Raw genomic sequence first — 18410 nt, 5'->3', positions numbered from 1 at the left:
ACAGCGTGTCTGTTTTTTACCCGGACAACTTAGTAGAAACACCGCGGGTTCTTTGATTTTTTAATTTGTTTTCTTCTTTACTTTTGTTTTTTTCTCTTTAATTCGGAGTAACATTTTGTACGCAAACACATCTTGGAGGGTCGCCCTGGACGAACGAAGTATTTTTTACATGATTTTCTGCAGCGTGGTGCATATAAATAAATGAATTTATGTCGTCTGTATGATATCTTAGCAGAAGTCCCAGCATTGAATTAGGTTTTTTATGTAACGTTGATTCACTATTATGAGTTATTGTAAGTGGAAAGACGACATGTAACAGCACAAATGTTACCCTTAGCAGACATTTTAAACATTTTTTTAATCAACGAAGCACTACTGTAAACATATTTGTATATTTATTTCTGAATGTAATGACTACGTCAACAAGGAAAATTTATTTGGGACAGCATCGGATTGTGAAGAAGGGGTAAGAGATGTCAGTAATATGAAACTGTGTTTTGCTTTTCTTGAATGTGTACGTATCCACGATTATGTGTTTACAAACCTGGTTGACATGGAGCTTTAGATGCTCTGCTTTACTCCTTAACCCATTCTTATCTGGATTTAATAACTTTGTTTTAAATACAGAATAAGTAAGGGAGATCTTATGTAGGATGCCAATGACAATATTGGTGTATTCATTTATATAGGCTATTAGATTGCAATGTATCACCCTGTTTGCTGTAGCAGTTTGTTTTTATTGCATGTAAAAAATATATTTCTTATTAAAGTAATCTGTATTTTTTTCTTCAGCATAGTTCTTAGAGATGAGAAACCACAAGGACAATCCACACACCTGCATGAAGCATGCTCCTCTGAAACAGATGTACCTTACAATAAGTGTAATAAGCTAAAAGTATGTTTTTTGTATGTTTACTTATTATTATTTTATATGTAAAATTATGATGTTTTGTATACTAAAACCAAACTTCATAATGTCTTCCCAAAGCAAATCCAGAATAAGCAATGGATGCCAGGAGAGTCAACTCTGGCTATGGATGATGAAATTTTACAAGCCATAGATGAGCTCAGTCCAGACGTCTTGAAATTTAAAATTGATCAAAACGATCAACAAAGTTCTGCATCTGTGTATCAGAAAGAGTCTAAATCTGCATTACTTGAGAAATGCTCTGAAGTTTCAAAAGCACCAGAAAACAGTTGCGAGCAACAAGTGCCAAATGCAGAAAATCTGAGCCCCTTAACTCCAGGATCAGCAGAACGCAGGAGAACCAGAACACAAGCAAAAAAAGAGAAAGACTGGAGGGATTTAGCTCAAAAGCTATTGTTCAGTGAAACCAAAAAGACAGAAGGGCAACGGGCCCATGGTCGTGAATTGGGACACACAAAATATCATTCACCTCAGAAGATCTTCAATTCCATGAAGAAAACTTTAAAAGTAGCAAATGACAGGAGACAGTTAAAGTTTAATAAACATATCAGCCCAAATGGTTCACTTAATACCTCCAAAAATTACATTCTGTTCAGTCCAACACATATGGCTGCTGCTAAAGAGCGATCCATGTTACAGCAGCAAAGATCTCTTAAAAACCTGTCAGTCTCTGTGCTCACCCCTCCACCTGGCTTGGATCTTAGCATCCTAAGTGATGCTACGCTACCTGATGCTGGTAGGTTACTGATAGATGTTTTTACAAAAATCCATTGAAAGAATTTTTTTTTAAATTTGTAATGAATACTACTAAATAAAGCAAAAATTATAGTTTAAATTTCATAGAATTTATTAATTTTCATTTGTTTGCTACACTCAACAGCACAAAGCATCCATATGGGGCGCCCGGCCGATCAGTTAGATAAGCTTCTGCTCTCCAGTTGGGGTCTCCCTAAGCCTGTGCTAGACAAGTACCAGAGTCTGGGTGTTCACAGAATGTTTGAGTGGCAGGCTGAGTGTCTGACCTTGGGCAAAGTGTTGGAGGGTCAAAATCTGGTGTATTCTGGTAATTATCTGCATATGTAGACTTTATCTTGTTTTCAACAGGCCATTATAAAAATTAATAAATAAATGTGGTCCCTAAGTGAATGAACAAATATGTCAGCCTGTCTGTAAATCCAGGTTAAAATCTCATAATCAAATTTTGAGATTAGGAGCATCAAAGTTTGATTGCAGTCATTTATTTCACATTGATTTCAATCTTTGACATGATCTTACTCAGTCAGTGTTAAAGATATCAAGGTTATATTTTCACATATTGTTCTTTACATTATGAAGAGTGAATGTATGTAGTAAACAGTAAGTCACAAATAATGATTTTCCCTGGGTTTTCACAGGCAGGGTCACACATATGCTGTAATCTATATATGACGTTGAAAGTCCAAATTCATTCTGGTTTTATATTTTCCTACAATCTCTGTAATTTCTGTATTTCATTTACCCAAAGAGAAATACAAAAGTTTTTATTTTATTTTTAGCCCCAACCAGTGCTGGAAAAACTTTGGTTTCAGAGTTGTTAATTCTGAAGAGAGTTCTGGAAACAAGACAGAAGGCCATGTTCATCCTTCCTTTCGTGTCTGTGGCGAGAGAGAAGATGTTTTATCTACAGGTTGGAGTGAATGCATCATTATTAGTTGGTTATATCATGAAATTCATTTACATTTAATTATTTACACTTTAACCCAAAGCAACCTACAAGTGAGAGAGCATTTAAGGGGTATAGTTTACCAAGAAATGAAAATTCTGTCATTATTTACTCACTCTCATGTTGTTTTAAACTTGTGTGAGTTTCTTTATTTTGATGAACACAAATAAAGATATTTTGATATAAGTGATTGTACCACACAGTTGACGGTACCTATTGTCTTGCATAATAATTTGCTTTACCTATACTGGAAGTCAATGGGTACCTTCCCTTGAGTGTGCTTACCATCATTTATCAAAATATATTTTTAATGTATATCAGAAAAAACAAGCTCATACAGGTTTAAAACAACCTGAGGGTTAGTAAATAATGACAGAATTTTCATTTTTGGGTGAACTGTTCCTTTATCGTTTTGTCAATGAGTTAACATAAAGAGCAATTTACAAACGAATGTTTATATGTAGGTTGATGTTTTATTGTAATTTTACAGTATTTTTGATTGCTAAAATTTTGGAGGAACTTAATTCAGTTTGTTAATATTATGAATATGTGGGATTTTCCACCCAGAATGTGTTTCAGGAGGCAGGGGTCAGAGTGGAGGGGTATATGGGTAACACCTCGGCTGCTGGTGGTTTCTCAACCTTGGATGTTGCTGTGTGCACAATAGAGAAAGCGAACGGACTCATTAACAGACTCATTGAAGAAGACAAACTGGATTTACTTGGTAAAACCCTTAATTTATTTCTTAAGTTTATGCACGTTAAGGCAGTGTTTCTCAACAGGGGAGCAGGGCCCACAGGAGGGCCTCAACAGATTTCCAAGGAGGCCTTAAGATTACTTAACTTTTTCCAAAATAAGACCAAAAAAGCATTAAAATAGGATAAAACAACCAAAAATGTGCCAAGCTCTAGAACATTTATTGGGCAAAAGTAGGGTGAAAGAGGGGCCTTCAAATATTGTTTTAGGCCAGGGGTCTCCAACGTTGTCAAAGCACATTCTATTAATATGTAATATATCTCAATTGTAATATTTATTTATTACATATTTTAAATTTGCTTGGCTTGGTTTACGTATGTTAACATTTTAAAAAATACTATAACATATTTACAAGTAAATTCAAATAAAATCAACAAGTAAAATAAAAAATGGTTTGAGTAGATGATATCAAAAAGTAGCCCTCCAGATTGTTTTATCCATTGTGGTAGCTCTTGCTTACAAAAAGGTTGGAGACCCCTGTTTTAGGCAATAGGGGGGCTTGAAGTGAGAAAGGTTGAGGATCACTGTGTTAAGGCACTCTTGTAAAACTAAACACATGCTGCAATTGCAGGAATTGTTGTGGTCGATGAGCTGCACATGGTTGGGGACTCTGGTCGTGGATATTTGTTAGAACTTTTGCTGACTAAAATCCAATACATCGCAAAGAAAAATGCAATGAGGTATGTTATAATGTGATATTTATGTCAACAGTCATTCATTATAGTTCTGTTGATAAACCTCTTTCTCATTTTAAGGAGCTCTGGCCAAACTGGCACTGCAGGTGTGCAGATTATTGGTATGAGTGCCACACTGCCAAATTTGGACCTTCTTGCCCGCTGGTTGAATGCTGAGCTTTATAATACTAACTATCGTCCTGTCCCGCTAATGGAGTGGGTGAAGATTGGCACAAATGTCTATGATGGCTCTCTGAACCTGGTCAGGCAGTTCACCCCAGCTCTTTCCATAAAGGTTATTGTTTGTTCACAGTTTGATGGTCTCTTAAATATGAGCTACATGTTGTACCAGCTAATATTAAACTATCAAATTGTTGAATACAGGGAGATGATGATCACATCGTAAGCCTCTGCTTTGAGACTGTACAGGACGGACATTCTGCACTTCTCTTCTGTCCTTCAAAGAACTGGTGTGAGAAGCTGGCAGACAGCATCGGCAGGGAGTTTTACAATCTTCATCAAAAAGGTTTATGAACTGTGTGTACATCTGTAGATTAAAACACAGTTATCATACTTGCTGTTTATACATAACATGCATCTTTCTACTTTAAAGAGATACAATCAGGCTCTGGAGTGCAAAGTATTTCTTTAAATCAGGAAGGTCTCCAGGATGTGTTCGCCCAACTAAAGCGAACTCCTGCAGGTTTAGATCACGTCCTTCAGCGGACTGTTCCCTGGGGAGTCGCCTTCCACCATGCAGGTACATGCACATTGATATTTATACAGCATGGCTGACACTACATGCACATTTTATTGAGATTTTATTTATTTATTTATTTGGAACTGAGAAAAAGTAAATTACTACACACAAATTAACCAAAACATTTACCGAATTCGCAAAGGGATAGGTAGAAGCCCTAGGCTTATCAAAACCTATCCCCAATAATCACAATACCTAAAACTCACATCAAACTATTTAAATTAACCACAGCTTTTAAAATAATCAAAAAAGAAGATTATATGATTATATGAAGAGCACAGATGCAAAAGCCGCCATCTGTATGTCAAATATAAGATTATCAAATACTTTCGCTTAATCTGCTACCAAATAAATTAATTCCAATCTCAGGCCATATAGAAATATTAGTTTGTTGGCAGAATCTGTTAAACGCCACGCTGATTTTCCAGCAAAGTCCATAAGCGTACATGCATTTTTAACCCAGTTAAAGGCACACAAGGCAAGTCTGAGTATAATTTCTCTACTAGCTCCCCCTAGTGTCTGGGAGTAAATGCTTTCTATATCTGAGACTTTACAGACTGAAGGACACCGGGTCGGATACAGCGAACTTGCAAGTGGGGTATTCTTCCTACAGACGGTAGGGGCGGGCGAGAGAGTCTTCATTCGTCATGTAATGAGTCATTTAACCATATACCGACTTACGAAGATGATTTATTAACATAAAAATGCTGCCTTGTGTCCCTTTAAAAGAAGTTTTTCAAAATATATTAGGATATTGGCCAAATATTTTAGCATTTTACCTTGAAGGAAAATTAGATTTAAAAAACAACAACATTTATTTTATGTACTTAGAGGGTTTTGCTGCGAAAGTCAAATTTGCTAAGTACCAATAAAACGACTGAAAGTGACACTTGTGAAATTAAGCCATTTCAATTATTGACTAATAACCTTTTTTATTGCCATTAAAGTGAAATTACTGAACCTAAACATAAGAGCCTATTAAAAAAATGCAAATTTACAAGAAAACATATCGGACGCACTTGGAGGGTTTGCATCTGAGCTCTTTATGTATTAACTCTATTGTTTCAGGTTTGACATTCGATGAGCGGGATATTCTAGAAGGTGCTTTTCGTCAAGGCTACATCAAAGTGCTAGCTGCAACCTCCACCTTGTCCTCTGGTGTAAACCTGCCGGCTCGACGTGTGATTATCAGAACTCCTGTTTTCAATGGTCATTTGTTAGACATACTGACATACAAGCAGATGGTGGGACGGGCAGGGCGTAAAGGCGTGGACACCTTGGGTGAGCATTAGAAGATTTGAAGAGATTTATTTTGATATGATGGTCAGGTGAATCAGATTTTTGTGGTGTGCCCTCTTGATTCAGGTGAAAGTGTGCTGGTCTGTAAAGAGATCGAACGTGCCAAAGGTTTAAGTCTCATTCAGGGCTCACTAAAACCTATCAGCAGCTGTCTGGTGAAGCGGGAGGGTGAAGGCGTCACTACCAGCATGCTAAGAGCCATCCTGGAGGTAGGAGACTCGTAGTTTGTTGATAATGGTGAAGATGACTGGCTAATAAAAATGGTATTGCTTTGTCTCGTTTAAAGATTATCGTTGGAGGTGTTGCCAGCTCACCGCAGGATGTGAAAATGTATGCTTCCTGCACTCTCCTGGCATCAAGTGTGGCAGCCGAACCGGTCAATCAGGAAGGGGTCGATTCGGAAGCTCGCAGCAAGGGGGCTATAGAGACCTGCATAGAGTGGCTTATGGACAACGAATTCATCCATATAGAGAAGGAGGGAGATGGTGAGTAAAAGTGACGTATTCAACTTTTCTCTTTTGTGCAACAGATGTTGAAAGTGTTTTCTCCTATTGCACAGTGGAGAGATATTGCCCCACTCATCTGGGTTCTGCGACTCTTTCTTCATCTTTATCACCCCCGGAGGCCCTGGGAATTTTCGCAGATCTCCAAAGAGCAATGAAAGGATTTGTTTTGGAAAATGATCTCCATATCTTATATCAGGTAGACAAAATGTCATTTATCAAAATGTCTTCTTTTGTCTTAATAAAAATAGAAATTCACAGAATTTTCATTTTTGGGTGAACTATACCTTTAACAAAGCTTCTCCTGTGCTCCGTTTCTAAGATAACACCTGTGTATGTGGACTGGACGACGATAGACTGGTACCAGTTCTTCTGTCTGTGGGAGCAACTACCCTCTGCGATGAAGCGAGTGGCTGAGATGGTGGGCATCCAAGAAGGATTCCTGGCTCGCTCCGTTAGTGGAAAATTAATTGTTAAAACAGAGAAGCAACGCAGACAGATGGCTATTCACAAACGGTATTGTATACAGTACTGTGCAAAAGTCTTAGGCCACCACCACCAGATTTGTTGTTTTAGAAGTTTTAATGTACATCCATATTTATTTTTCAATCTATTTATTAAGATATAAACAGAAAATACAGGAAACATGTACTCAAAAATAAAAAAAATCAGGACTAAATGTCTTCTTTAGGCACCTCTCTTGGCACTTAACACATCTTGAGCGTTTTTGAGCAGAATTAAGTAAAAAGATTAATTTCTTTAAAATTAGGATTTAATTTATTTTAGTTTTAAGAGATCCTGCAGTTTCCTGCTATTGCTCAAGTGGAAGGGGAGTTTACCCTAAAAACTTGACACATCAGTTTACATTTTAATACAGTTTTTAATACTATATACAAATTTTCTGTATTTTCTGAATGTATTTTATTAAAGAGACTGAAAAACAATTATATATGATCATTATAACATTGCAAAAACAACAAATCTAATTCTGGCATGGTGGCCTAAGACTTTTCCACAGTATTGTATTTTTGTATTTTTTTTTTACCAAATGGATGTTTACAATTTATTAATATTGATGTGTAATATTGCAGATTTTTTACAACATTGGTGCTCTTTGACCTTGTAAGTGAAGAACCCCTGGGAGCTGTTGCAAAAAAGTACGCCTGTAGCCGAGGACAGCTTCAGTCACTGCAACAGTCTGCCTCAACATATGCTGGTAAACGTATATACTATTGCCATATAATCAGTATGCGATTTTATTTGTATTCTAATTATAAAACTGGCATTGAATCTGGCAGGTATGGTTACAGTCTTTTGTAATCGGCTTGGATGGCACAACCTGGAGCTGCTTCTGTCCCAATTCCAGAGTCGTCTGAGTTTCGGAGTCCAGCGGGAATTGTGCGACCTGGTTCGGATTTCTTTACTGAACGCCCAGAGAGCACGAACGCTCTACAGCTCTGGGTTTGTTACTGTGGCAGAAGTAGCAAGGGGTGATGTTGCAGACGTTGAAAAGGCCCTAAGAAAAGCAATTCCTTTCAAAAGGTAATAAATCAGAGATGCGCTCCTGGGTCGAATTAAGCAAATGCAGAGGTCCTGAATGTACTGTACATGCTAAATAGATTTTAAATACAAATAGTCACTCTGCAAGTTGTGTTTTATATCTTTAGTATGTCTGACTTTGCAAGAATAAACCTTCCAGCAATAGTTTCTTAAAGGTCACATAACACATACAGTTTCTTTCTGCCAATCTCATGTTAATCTTGGGTACCTATAGAGTAGTACTGCATCCTTCATATCTCAAAGGAGTCTTTTGGTTTGTCAGCGGCGTACCGTGGGCGGGGCAAGTCATGAGCACGCAACATACACAGTACATCATCGCAATATCCCTGGATAACCTTAAAATAATTATACTTTCGTGTTGTTTACAGTATATACTCTTGCGCATTGATTTTGACATAAAATAATGCCTTTAAAACTTGAGCCCTGCTTTATTTATCATTTAACCTTTATATTTACTGTAGAAATTGATTGTTTTGAATCTTACACGATAAATAATCACCACACGTCATTTAACCCTTCAATGGTCACTGTTCCACAGGGGGGACATTTGGCAATACATATCTAAAACCAATAATTTCATTGTCTAAACCTACACCAATCTTGACAAACTATATATCGTTGGAAAGCTATAAGAATGTAGTTTTTATATTTCAACACCATTTTGCAAAAAATTATGCAGTTAGAGTTATTTTCTAAAATGTCGCAGGCCAACAGGTGGGCCCAAGGTGTTATTACATATTTATTTGTAAATATCCTATAAACCTGAAATAACATTGACAAACTATATATGTTGGAAAGCTCTGGGAATGTAGTTTTCATATTTTAAGGTTGTTTAATGATAGAAAGTTTGTAGTGACAGTCATTTTGTTAAATGACACTCACCCCATAGGAATGCATATGAATGATTATATATTTATAACACTATAATACCCTATTTACTTAAAATAATATTCACAAACTAATCTTGAAAAATCTTGACAACCTATATATTGTTGGAAAGCTCTAAGAATGTAGTTTTCATATTTCAAACCCTTTTTGCATTAATAACAATGCAGAGACAGTGATTTATTAACTTGTGACAAGCTAATGCCAGCTAGTGGCCTTTGTTGGTAAAACCACTGAAAGTGTGACAAAAACCTGATTTTTTTTGTGATTTTAACTTGAAATTTGGTTCATAACTAGTTAAGACTTGTGTCTTTATTGTTGTGGTGTTTTGGGAGTAAAACATTTTCATTTTGTTGTGGTGTTTTGGGAGTAAATTATTTTCATTTTTATGATTTTTAAATATAAAATACATACTTTATTGCATTATTTATATTATTTAAATATAAATACAAATGTTTTTATATTATTTATATATAAATTTAAGCTGGTTTAACTATTTTGTAATTTAATATTCACTTGACTCAAAAATTCACTCAAAGGGGGGGGGGGTGTAAGAGTTAAAGTCACAGAAACGTAAGTAGTCATTGTCTTATTTTCCCCATCATGACATATATTCGTAAATGAGCTTCTGAAATGAAAAAGGAAGGGCGGGACTTGAATTCATCCATCGAGAATTGATGGCTTGCTGGAAGTTAGGTCATGTTGCTATTTGCTAATCTCTGCAATATTTTCCCTGGGAATTTTTTTAAAATAATGAAGCTCACAGATAAGTCTTTTGTAAAAATACCACAATATTCCAAAAATGTTTAGTTTTTAATTTCATTTTTATTATGACTTTAATCTTTGCAGTTCCAGGCAGGCAGTGGATGAGAGCGAGGTGGAGGCTCAAGAGCGCAAGAGCATGCGGTGCATCTATGTCAGTGGAAAGAAGCCTTTAACCGAAAGAGAAGCCGCTCAGCAGATTATAGCTGAGGCCAGACTGCTCCTTCAGCAGGATTTGGCTTTACTTGGTGTGGAATGGAACCCTGCTTCCTCATCGGCAAAGGCCCAGCCAGATTCCAGTTCCACAAAAGAGTCTCCAAACCCAAAATCTGTAGAGTCAGTATCAAGTTCGAACTGTAAGCAAGATCAAGATGAGGAAATGAAACCGAGAGAAACAGCAGCAGAACAGAGGTTATTAGCGAATAAAAGTGCAGAGTCCTGTGCTCCTTCAATGACAGTAGACCTCACAGCCAATTTGGAAAAGCCGATGGAAATCGACTCTGCCACGGACATTTTTGTACAACAGGCTGCTAAGAAATGTGAACAACAATCAAGTGCATTGCACAAAGTTCTCAAATCTTTAGATGTGAAAGACAAGGGCCATCACAGTAATCAGACACCATCCGTGTCATCTGAGAAAACCTGTTTAAAAAATGTACAACAAAATTGTGTAAGTCCACTCTCAAAACGCAGAAGGGTGGATGTTGACGATAAAGAAGAAATCATTGCCGCTAAAACAGAAACTCTGATCGTAAACGAAAGTAACCAAGTGACGAATGCTGAAGGGATTTCTTCTAATGAGAGGAAGCCTGAGACCTTTAGATTAGAGAAAAACAAGCAAAAGTCATGTCCCACACTGCAGGATGGGGGTGCCCCAAATTTAGCTACCATGTTTCCCTTAGATAAGGGAAAAAAATGCACATCAAAAACTAAACATTTAAACCAAAGTTCAAATAATGAAACTGCAAAGCGAGGAGTCAGTTACAGGAAACTCAGCAAACAAGATGAGAAAGATCAGCACTTACATCTAAACCTTAAAGTTACAAATGAATCAGGATTTAATTCAGAAAAGCTTTGCTCCCCTGACCTGTACGCAAATGGATTAGAAGAATTTAACGACAGCTTTCAGATCGATACCCAGACTGAGAAAATGTTGGTTCAAGTGGATGATTTTTCGCATGAAAACAAACCTGCAAATCAGTTATCTGTTCAGGAACACAGGAAATCCCAGACCGAAAAGAGGTCAACAGGAAAACAACAAATCAAAGATACGACTAAAGGTTCATCACCACATCAGAATGAACCAAACAACCTCTCACCAGTTGAAGCCAAACCCAAATACAACATCTCGCTAACTGACAGCCAGTTAGAGAAGATTTTAAATTATAGTAATCAGGTTTCAGAAGAAGAAAAAAGAGACGATCAAAGTGAAAATCATGAGTCCTCGGATCGTAACAGTAGCCCTAACCGAAGCAGCAGCTTTCTGTTTGACAGTCTTTATGACAACTCCATCTTAGATGCAATGGAGGAGGCAGCAATCGATAGAGAGAGTAATGGAGAGCAGGTAGTTGAAATACAAAATAATCATGAAAAGAGCAATGCTGTACCAACAGAGGATCAAGAAGCAAAACAATGGGGGGAATCATCCTTCAACCTCTCAGAATGGGGTGATTCGTTATTTATTGGAGAACACTACCTTGAAAAAGTTAAAGGTGTTGTCAAAGCTTGTGACGGACCAGGACCACCAGGCCTTGTCGAAGCTGAGCAAGCCATGGGTACAGATGACACACGTGTGTCAAACGGCAATGAGCATTGTTTAAAAATACCATCTGAAAAACTTGACTTAAATGTTTCCTCGTTTCATTTCAGCCCTGGAATGCAAGACATTTTTGATAAATGGTCCGATCAGTTTTCAACTTTAGCAGAAGCTCCTCCGGGGCAGGCCAGTTCGACTGTGGTGGAGCTTGAAGTTGCTCCTGCTATTGAAAAGCAATCTGTTGAGCAGTTAAGTCCAGTAACACCAACAACTGAAGATTACAAGGTACTAAAACCAGTGACCAATAATGACCTTATTCCTCCCACTCCTGTGTCTGATCCAGTCACTCCACGGGTGAAAATGACCACCTCTGCTTTACAGTCACCTTTCAACACCAAAACTAATCGGGGATCTGAAATGGGTCCACAGAAAGATTATCAAGCTTGTTTGAAGACAAACTCTACATCAGATTTGGACACGGCTCTGGTGGATGAGGGCTTTGAAAGACTTTCTCAGTGTCCATCGCTACCTGCTTCTAACTCTTGCAGTCCAGAATCATTTACCATTATCGATGTGGCAAGCGATAAGCAGCTTTTTCAAACATTTGTAAAGGAATGGAAAACAAAAGACAGATTTTCTCTTGCGGTCGCTTGTGAGAAGATAGACGGCAATATTGCGCAACCGGAGAAAGCTATCGGTGGCAAATTCAAAAAACGTAAGACTTTTGTAAATACTTTTGCATGCATTTGTATCGTAATGCATATTTCAAGACGCAATTTCCTTTCAAAACAGCAAGAAGGTCCCTAGTTTGAGCCCCAGTTAGGTCAGGTGGCCTTTCTGTGTGCATGATTTACCTGCGTCAGCGTGGGTTTACTCTAGTTTCCTCCCATAGTCTTAAAGCCAAATATCAAAATGACACCATGGTTTACTCACCCCCAAGCAATCTGAGATACACATGTTCATCATCTTTCAGCCGAACACATTTTTATTTATTTTAATAAATGTCTTTGCTCTTTCAAGCATTATAATGGTAGGGAACAGGGAACAACTTCTAACTTTAAACCCCAAAAAATGGGCATCCATCCCTCACAGAGTTAATCCATAAGGCTCCAAGGAGTTAATAAATGTCTGTTGCAGGTAATCGATGCGATTTTGTACGAAAAATATCCATATTTCTAACTTTATAAACTTGAATAACTAGCTTCTGGTAATGTCGCCATCTTGGACTCACGCGAGAGTTTTAGCGCAGTGAGCATTGGTTGCCATAGGTACGTTAATAAGAGACCTTTATTTACCCCTTGGAGCTGTGTAGATTATTTATGTGAAGGATGGATGCTATTTCTTGGGCTTCAAAGTAAGGGTGTCGATCAAAATAAAGTCACAACATCAAACTTCGAATTGAAAAATGGAATCGTCGATGCTGCCACGCCCCCATGTCACGTCTGGTCGGCTTGCCAAGCGGAAAAAAAACACGTGTTGAGTGCTGCGAGTCAACCTCCAGTAATTTCGCTAGCTACAGCCGCTTAAAAGATAGCATGGCAGATGCTGAAGGCACCACGTGAGCTGCTTTTTACATGGGAAACAAAAAACAGCAAGCGCCTCTCGCCTTTAGCTGAACTCAATCAAAACAGAGCACAAACTTCAGCAGAGCAAAACGGTGTCTGTGCCAGGAACGATCGTTTCTGTGAACTGAGATCTGTTTAAGTTTCACAACAACTTATTTCATTTGCTTAAGAGTTATAAAAACAGCATTTAAACATGACTTATTGGGGTATAGTCTCACAATCTCGTCTGACGGTAATAAAAGCACATTTTTAAGGTGCAAAGTACTGACAGGAATGTTCATCTGACAGGAAGTTTAGTTTTATCACGTATGTGCGTGTACCATATTTTTCCACTGGTAGCACGACTAACATGCCAGGGCATCTCTGGGTTCAAGGTCAGATATTATATTTCTGTCTAGTCTAAAAATGGCATAGCATTTTTTTGTGCTTTAAAAAAAAAGTATCGAATCATGACATCAGAATCGAAAATGTAATCGAATGGAGGATTTGGAGAATCGTGACACCCCTACTTCAAAGTCAGAAGTTGTTCACTGATCCCTGTTTTTTTTACCGTTAAAAGCTTGGAAAAGCAAGGGCATAAACTAAAATATTCCAAGTGGTTTCTTCTGAAAGATGTTGGACATGTATCTCGGATTGCTTGAGGGTGAGTAAATCATGGGGTAATTTTGATATTTTGCTGGAGTATCACTTTAAAACATAAAGGTTAGGTGATTCTAGAGATGCCAAATTGCCCCTCCCCCAACCAGTGTATGGATCAACATGTGTATGGATTAACCATTTCTCGCCATGAACATAGCCATAGATGCTGGAATGGCGCTAAGAATAAACAAACAAACAACAAAACATTTTATTAACTCTTTATTTTCTGTTTGAAGGTACTGATGCTACCACACCTATGAGGAACAAACGAAAAGATGGCTTCCTTTTAAAAGGATCTGAAGATCTTGTCATCATTGGCATATCAGTATGCTGGGGAGCAAAAGATGCTTATTTTGTGTCCCTTCAACAGGAGCTGTCAGACACGGGTATTGGTTTACAAAATATTACATTTTATTAAACTATCAAAAAACCCTCTTTTTTTAACATTTATTTTCTCAAACAGATATAAGTGCCAGCCTAGCTCCACCACCTCTCGATGAGAATCTGACAGTCGAAGAGAGAATGAAGCAAATTCAGTACTGCTTGGAAAAAGCAGCGTTCTCAGATGCCGACAGAGCGATAGTTACTTATGACTTCATTCAGATGTACAAGACACTTCTTCTGGCCTGTCAGCTCACTATGTGTGGCATGTTTGAGGACCCAAAGGTTGGAGGGAATAAACCCAAAATCTATAAGAATTAGTTTTTTGTATACGTAGTAATACATTAACATTTCCACTGATATGAAAATAGATATTCTTTAAATTGCACACATTATGCCCATGGTTTGGTTTAATGGGGATAAAAAATAATTTTTTTTATTGTTGGGTTGTTGTGTTCACACAGTGCCAATACACATTTATGTCCAAACATCTGGATTTTGCATATTATGTGTCCTTTAAATATAGATTGCATGTTGGCTTCTGGATTCAAGCTCCAAAGAGCGCACCCTCCACAACATGGTGACCAGCTTTGCTGCTGAGGATCTCCCAATGCTGGATGGAATTAGTCCCGGTCAGGGTGTACAGAGTTTAGGAATCTATGGAGACGCCAGTCATAGCGGACGATACAGAGCTGCTGTTGAGTCCGTTCTGGTCTTCAGGGTCATGAGGCAGCTCAATGTTCTTCTTGAAAAAGAGGATTTCTTGGGTAAAAAGCATCACTCAAAAAACACTTTGTATACTCAAACAATAAACATAATTACTAACTATTTAATGTTTCCTAATAAATTGTAGATGTGTTCAAGAAGGTGGAGATGCCCACCCAATACTGTCTGGCTTTGTTGGAGCTGAATGGGATTGGGTTTAGTGTTGAGGAATGTGAAGCACAGAAACACGTAATGCAGGCCAAGCTCAGTGCCCTTGAAGCACAAGCCTATCAGCTAACAGGACACACTTTCTCATTGACCAATCCAGAAGATATCGCAGAGGTAACTGTGCTTTTCCAAAAACTTCAGTTCAAGATGCACTTTTTATAATAGTTTTAATTGTTTTATGTGGAAAATAGTTTCATATTCCTTAATTTCATATTTTCCAGATATTGTTTCTCGAGTTAAAGCTGCCTCCCAATGGAGATTTGAATGGTCTGAAGAATAAGAAGACTCTGGGATACACTAGGAGAGCAGGAGGCCGTGTAAAACTTTCAAAACAGTTTAGCACAACCAAGGTAAATTTCACAAGTTTTAAGTTGTTTAAATCCTGCGGTATATGCTTCATAAATAAACTCTTGTCCTCAGGATGTTTTGGAGAAGCTCAAACCATTACATCAGTTACCAGGTGTAATCCTTGAGTGGAGAAGAATCACAAATGCTTTGACAAAAGTGGTTTTCCCCTTGCAAAGAGAGAAGAAATGGCACTCACAGCTGAAGATGGACAGAATACATCCAATCTCACAGTCACACACCGCTACAGGTGTGTAGCATGAATGGAAATGCTTGTGTTTGTCCATCTTTTTAGGACAGTTGTGTGTATTTGAATGTGTTCAATGCTTCACACAGGACGGGTGAGCTTCACTGAACCAAATGTTCAGAATGTCCCAAAGGATTTTGAAATTCAGATGCCAACTCTTATCGAAGAAAGTCAACCATCACAGTGTGGGGCAACCAAGACATGGTATGGTCTTGTATTTTGTTTATAAGATTCATTTTTAGCTCGGAGTATTGTCTGTTTTATACGTGTACGCGTGAACATATGCACACGGTCGAACGCACAGCTTTGCAAAGGTTAGTTTAGTTGACCCGTACGCAGATGTTGGCAAAATGCAATGCATCTCCTGCGCTACATACTACATTCTCCTGTAGGCGCATACGTGACATATGCGTACAATGTATGCAGGGTTGAAAAAATTCGGCGGTGCACGTACAGTACTTGCGCACTCTTCTGAAGAAGAAAATTGTGCAACGCTGTACACGGACCCTTACGAACACCATTAAAGAAGGACTATATTTTGACCTTGAAGTTTGGAAACACTGACTGAAATGTTTCCCATTATCTTAAAAAAATTTTGTAAGTTAGGTCATGAAGTGTAGGTATAAAATTAATTTGTAGCCAAACATATAATTTTTTTTATTTTAAATAAATATTTAATATTTCATTCTGAATATTGAAAAGAAAGCAGCCATCAAGAGTCTAGAATAGATGTGATCTGTTTTAACAACTGTTTAAAATAAATCTCAAGAAGCTTCTTGATAAAAATGCCGCAAGTATGATTTTGCAAATTGTAGGCAAAGGGTATTTTCTAAAAAACATATTTTCTATAGTTACATTTGTGTTGTTTTATAGTTTTTATACATTTACTATTATTCTATAATGTGAAATTAGTAATATGTTTTTCTTTATTTCAGGGGTAAAAGATCAAAGATTAACCGGCAGCTGGCACCCCTTTTAAAAATGTCAGACAAATTACCAGACAAAGGAATGCCATTTTCTGTTAGTATGCGGCATGCATTTGTTCCTTTTTCAGGTATGAAACGTTTCTTCTTTTAATGCTATATATTGTTTATATATAGGTTTTCTTACCATTTATGCCACATTACCACAGAATGTCTGTTTTTTTTTCACATACATTTTTGTTTAGGAGGTCTGATTCTTGCTACCGACTACTCACAGCTGGAGCTGCGTATCTTAGCTCATCTCTCCAGAGACAGACGTCTCATCCAGGTGCTCAACAGTGGTGCTGATGTTTTTAAAAGCATAGCAGCTGAATGGAAAATGGTGGACCCTGCTTCAGTCGATGATAATATGAGGCAACAGGCCAAACAGGTTACGCACATTTCACTTTCATTAAGGTGCGAGAGTAATATTACGCACTAGTATCATCTGATCTTGTACTTAACTGTCCTTCAAAATTTATATTTTATCAGATTTGTTATGGAATCATCTATGGCATGGGTGCAAAGTCACTTGGAGAGCAAATGGGCATTGAAGAGAATGATGCCGCCTGCTACATTGAAACATTTAAAGCCAGATACACAGGTAAATAACTAAATATATGCGCCTGTACAGCTCAGTGATAGAGCAATGTGTTAGCAGCACAAAAGGTCATGGGTTCAAACCCAGGGAACACACATACTAATTTAAAAGAAATGTATACCTTGTAATGTACTAAATTTATCTTTCAGGCATACAGACATTTCTTCGTGAAACGGTGAAAAAGTGTGTGACAAACGGCTATGTGAAGACATTACTTGGCAGAAAACGTTTCTTGCCAGGAATAAAGGATGCAAATATGTACATAAAGTCTCACGTAAGTACTTGTGAGAACATTCTCAAAATATTGCTTGTGGAGAATGGTGTACGAATAATGTGCACTTTTTCAGGCAGAGCGACAGGCAGTAAACACAACAGTACAGGGCTCTGCTGCCGACATTGTCAAATTGGCAACCATCAACATTCAGCGCAGACTGGAAACAGCTTTTCCTGGAGAGCCCACGTCACATCGGCATCCTCCAGTCAGAGCAGGTGTGCAAACTATTGCATTGTAATCATTTGTACATCATGTACTGTTTGAATGTTTAATATACATATTGTATGTTTTGGAAGGTGGTCGATACAGAAATCAGTTTAGATCTCCTCGAGGGGGATTTTTTATACTTCAACTACATGATGAACTGATCTATGAGGTAGCAGAAGAAGATATCATCCAGGTAAACAAGATCTTTTTGAATATTATATACCACAATGTATAAAACAGCACATTTATATATATTTTTTATAATTTAACAGGTTGCACAAATTGTGAAGCGAGAAATGGAGTCTGCTGTTAAACTACATGTAAAGCTAAGAGTAAAAGTCAAAGTGGGACCAAGCTGGGGTAACCTGCAAGATCTAGACATTTAAATATAACAATCATGTTTTACATTAAATAAAGTACAACATGTGTAAATGTATTTTGTACATATGTATTAAAGACTTTCAAATCTGAAATAAACTAACACATTATTTTAATATGTATAACTTGTGCAATGACCAAAAATTAATTTACATTTCTGTTAACATATCCACATTTTGTCTAACATTTAGACTAAAATGAATAAAAAAGAAATGAGAATACAAACAAGGGTTGATTTGTTTATTAAGCATTTTTTATTAGTAGTAAATGTTTCTATAGTAAATTATTCTATA

At 37.4% G+C, this 18410-nt stretch overlaps 1 protein-coding gene across 1 annotated transcript; it reads left to right on the top strand.

Annotated features, from left to right (window-relative positions):
* On the top strand, positions 1-18400 carry polq (polymerase (DNA directed), theta). Its single transcript, XM_065286902.2, has 32 exons — positions 1-466; positions 793-895; positions 989-1664; positions 1809-1991; positions 2464-2594; positions 3198-3354; positions 3958-4066; positions 4142-4355; positions 4445-4586; positions 4674-4820; positions 5889-6101; positions 6186-6328; positions 6406-6604; positions 6679-6821; positions 6945-7138; positions 7714-7838; positions 7921-8164; positions 9917-12300; positions 14026-14175; positions 14253-14455; positions 14697-14937; positions 15024-15217; positions 15325-15453; positions 15524-15698; positions 15785-15899; positions 16631-16749; positions 16864-17048; positions 17150-17261; positions 17408-17532; positions 17606-17747; positions 17829-17932; positions 18012-18400. Exons 1-32 carry the CDS (start codon positions 411-413, stop codon positions 18123-18125), a joined length of 7671 nt encoding a protein of 2556 aa, XP_065142974.1. The 5' UTR covers positions 1-410; the 3' UTR covers positions 18126-18400.
* The last annotated feature ends 10 nt before the right edge of the window (positions 18401-18410 follow it).

Source organism: Paramisgurnus dabryanus, chromosome 18 (genome assembly GCF_030506205.2).
Source record: "Paramisgurnus dabryanus chromosome 18, PD_genome_1.1, whole genome shotgun sequence".
Taxonomy (NCBI): Eukaryota; Metazoa; Chordata; class Actinopteri; order Cypriniformes; family Cobitidae; genus Paramisgurnus; species Paramisgurnus dabryanus.
Note: the sequence above shows the minus strand (reverse complement) of the source record. Positions and strands in the feature narration are given on the sequence as shown.

Coding starts and splice junctions, on each gene's coding strand:
- polq (XM_065286902.2), top strand. CDS start 411: ATGACTACGTCAACAAGGAAAATTTATTTGGGACAGCATCGGATTGTG. Junction 4,821..5,888: donor AGTCGCCTTCCACCATGCAG/GTACATGCACAT, acceptor CTATTGTTTCAG/GTTTGACATTCGATGAGCGG. Junction 6,329..6,405: donor TGCTAAGAGCCATCCTGGAG/GTAGGAGACTCG, acceptor TCTCGTTTAAAG/ATTATCGTTGGAGGTGTTGC.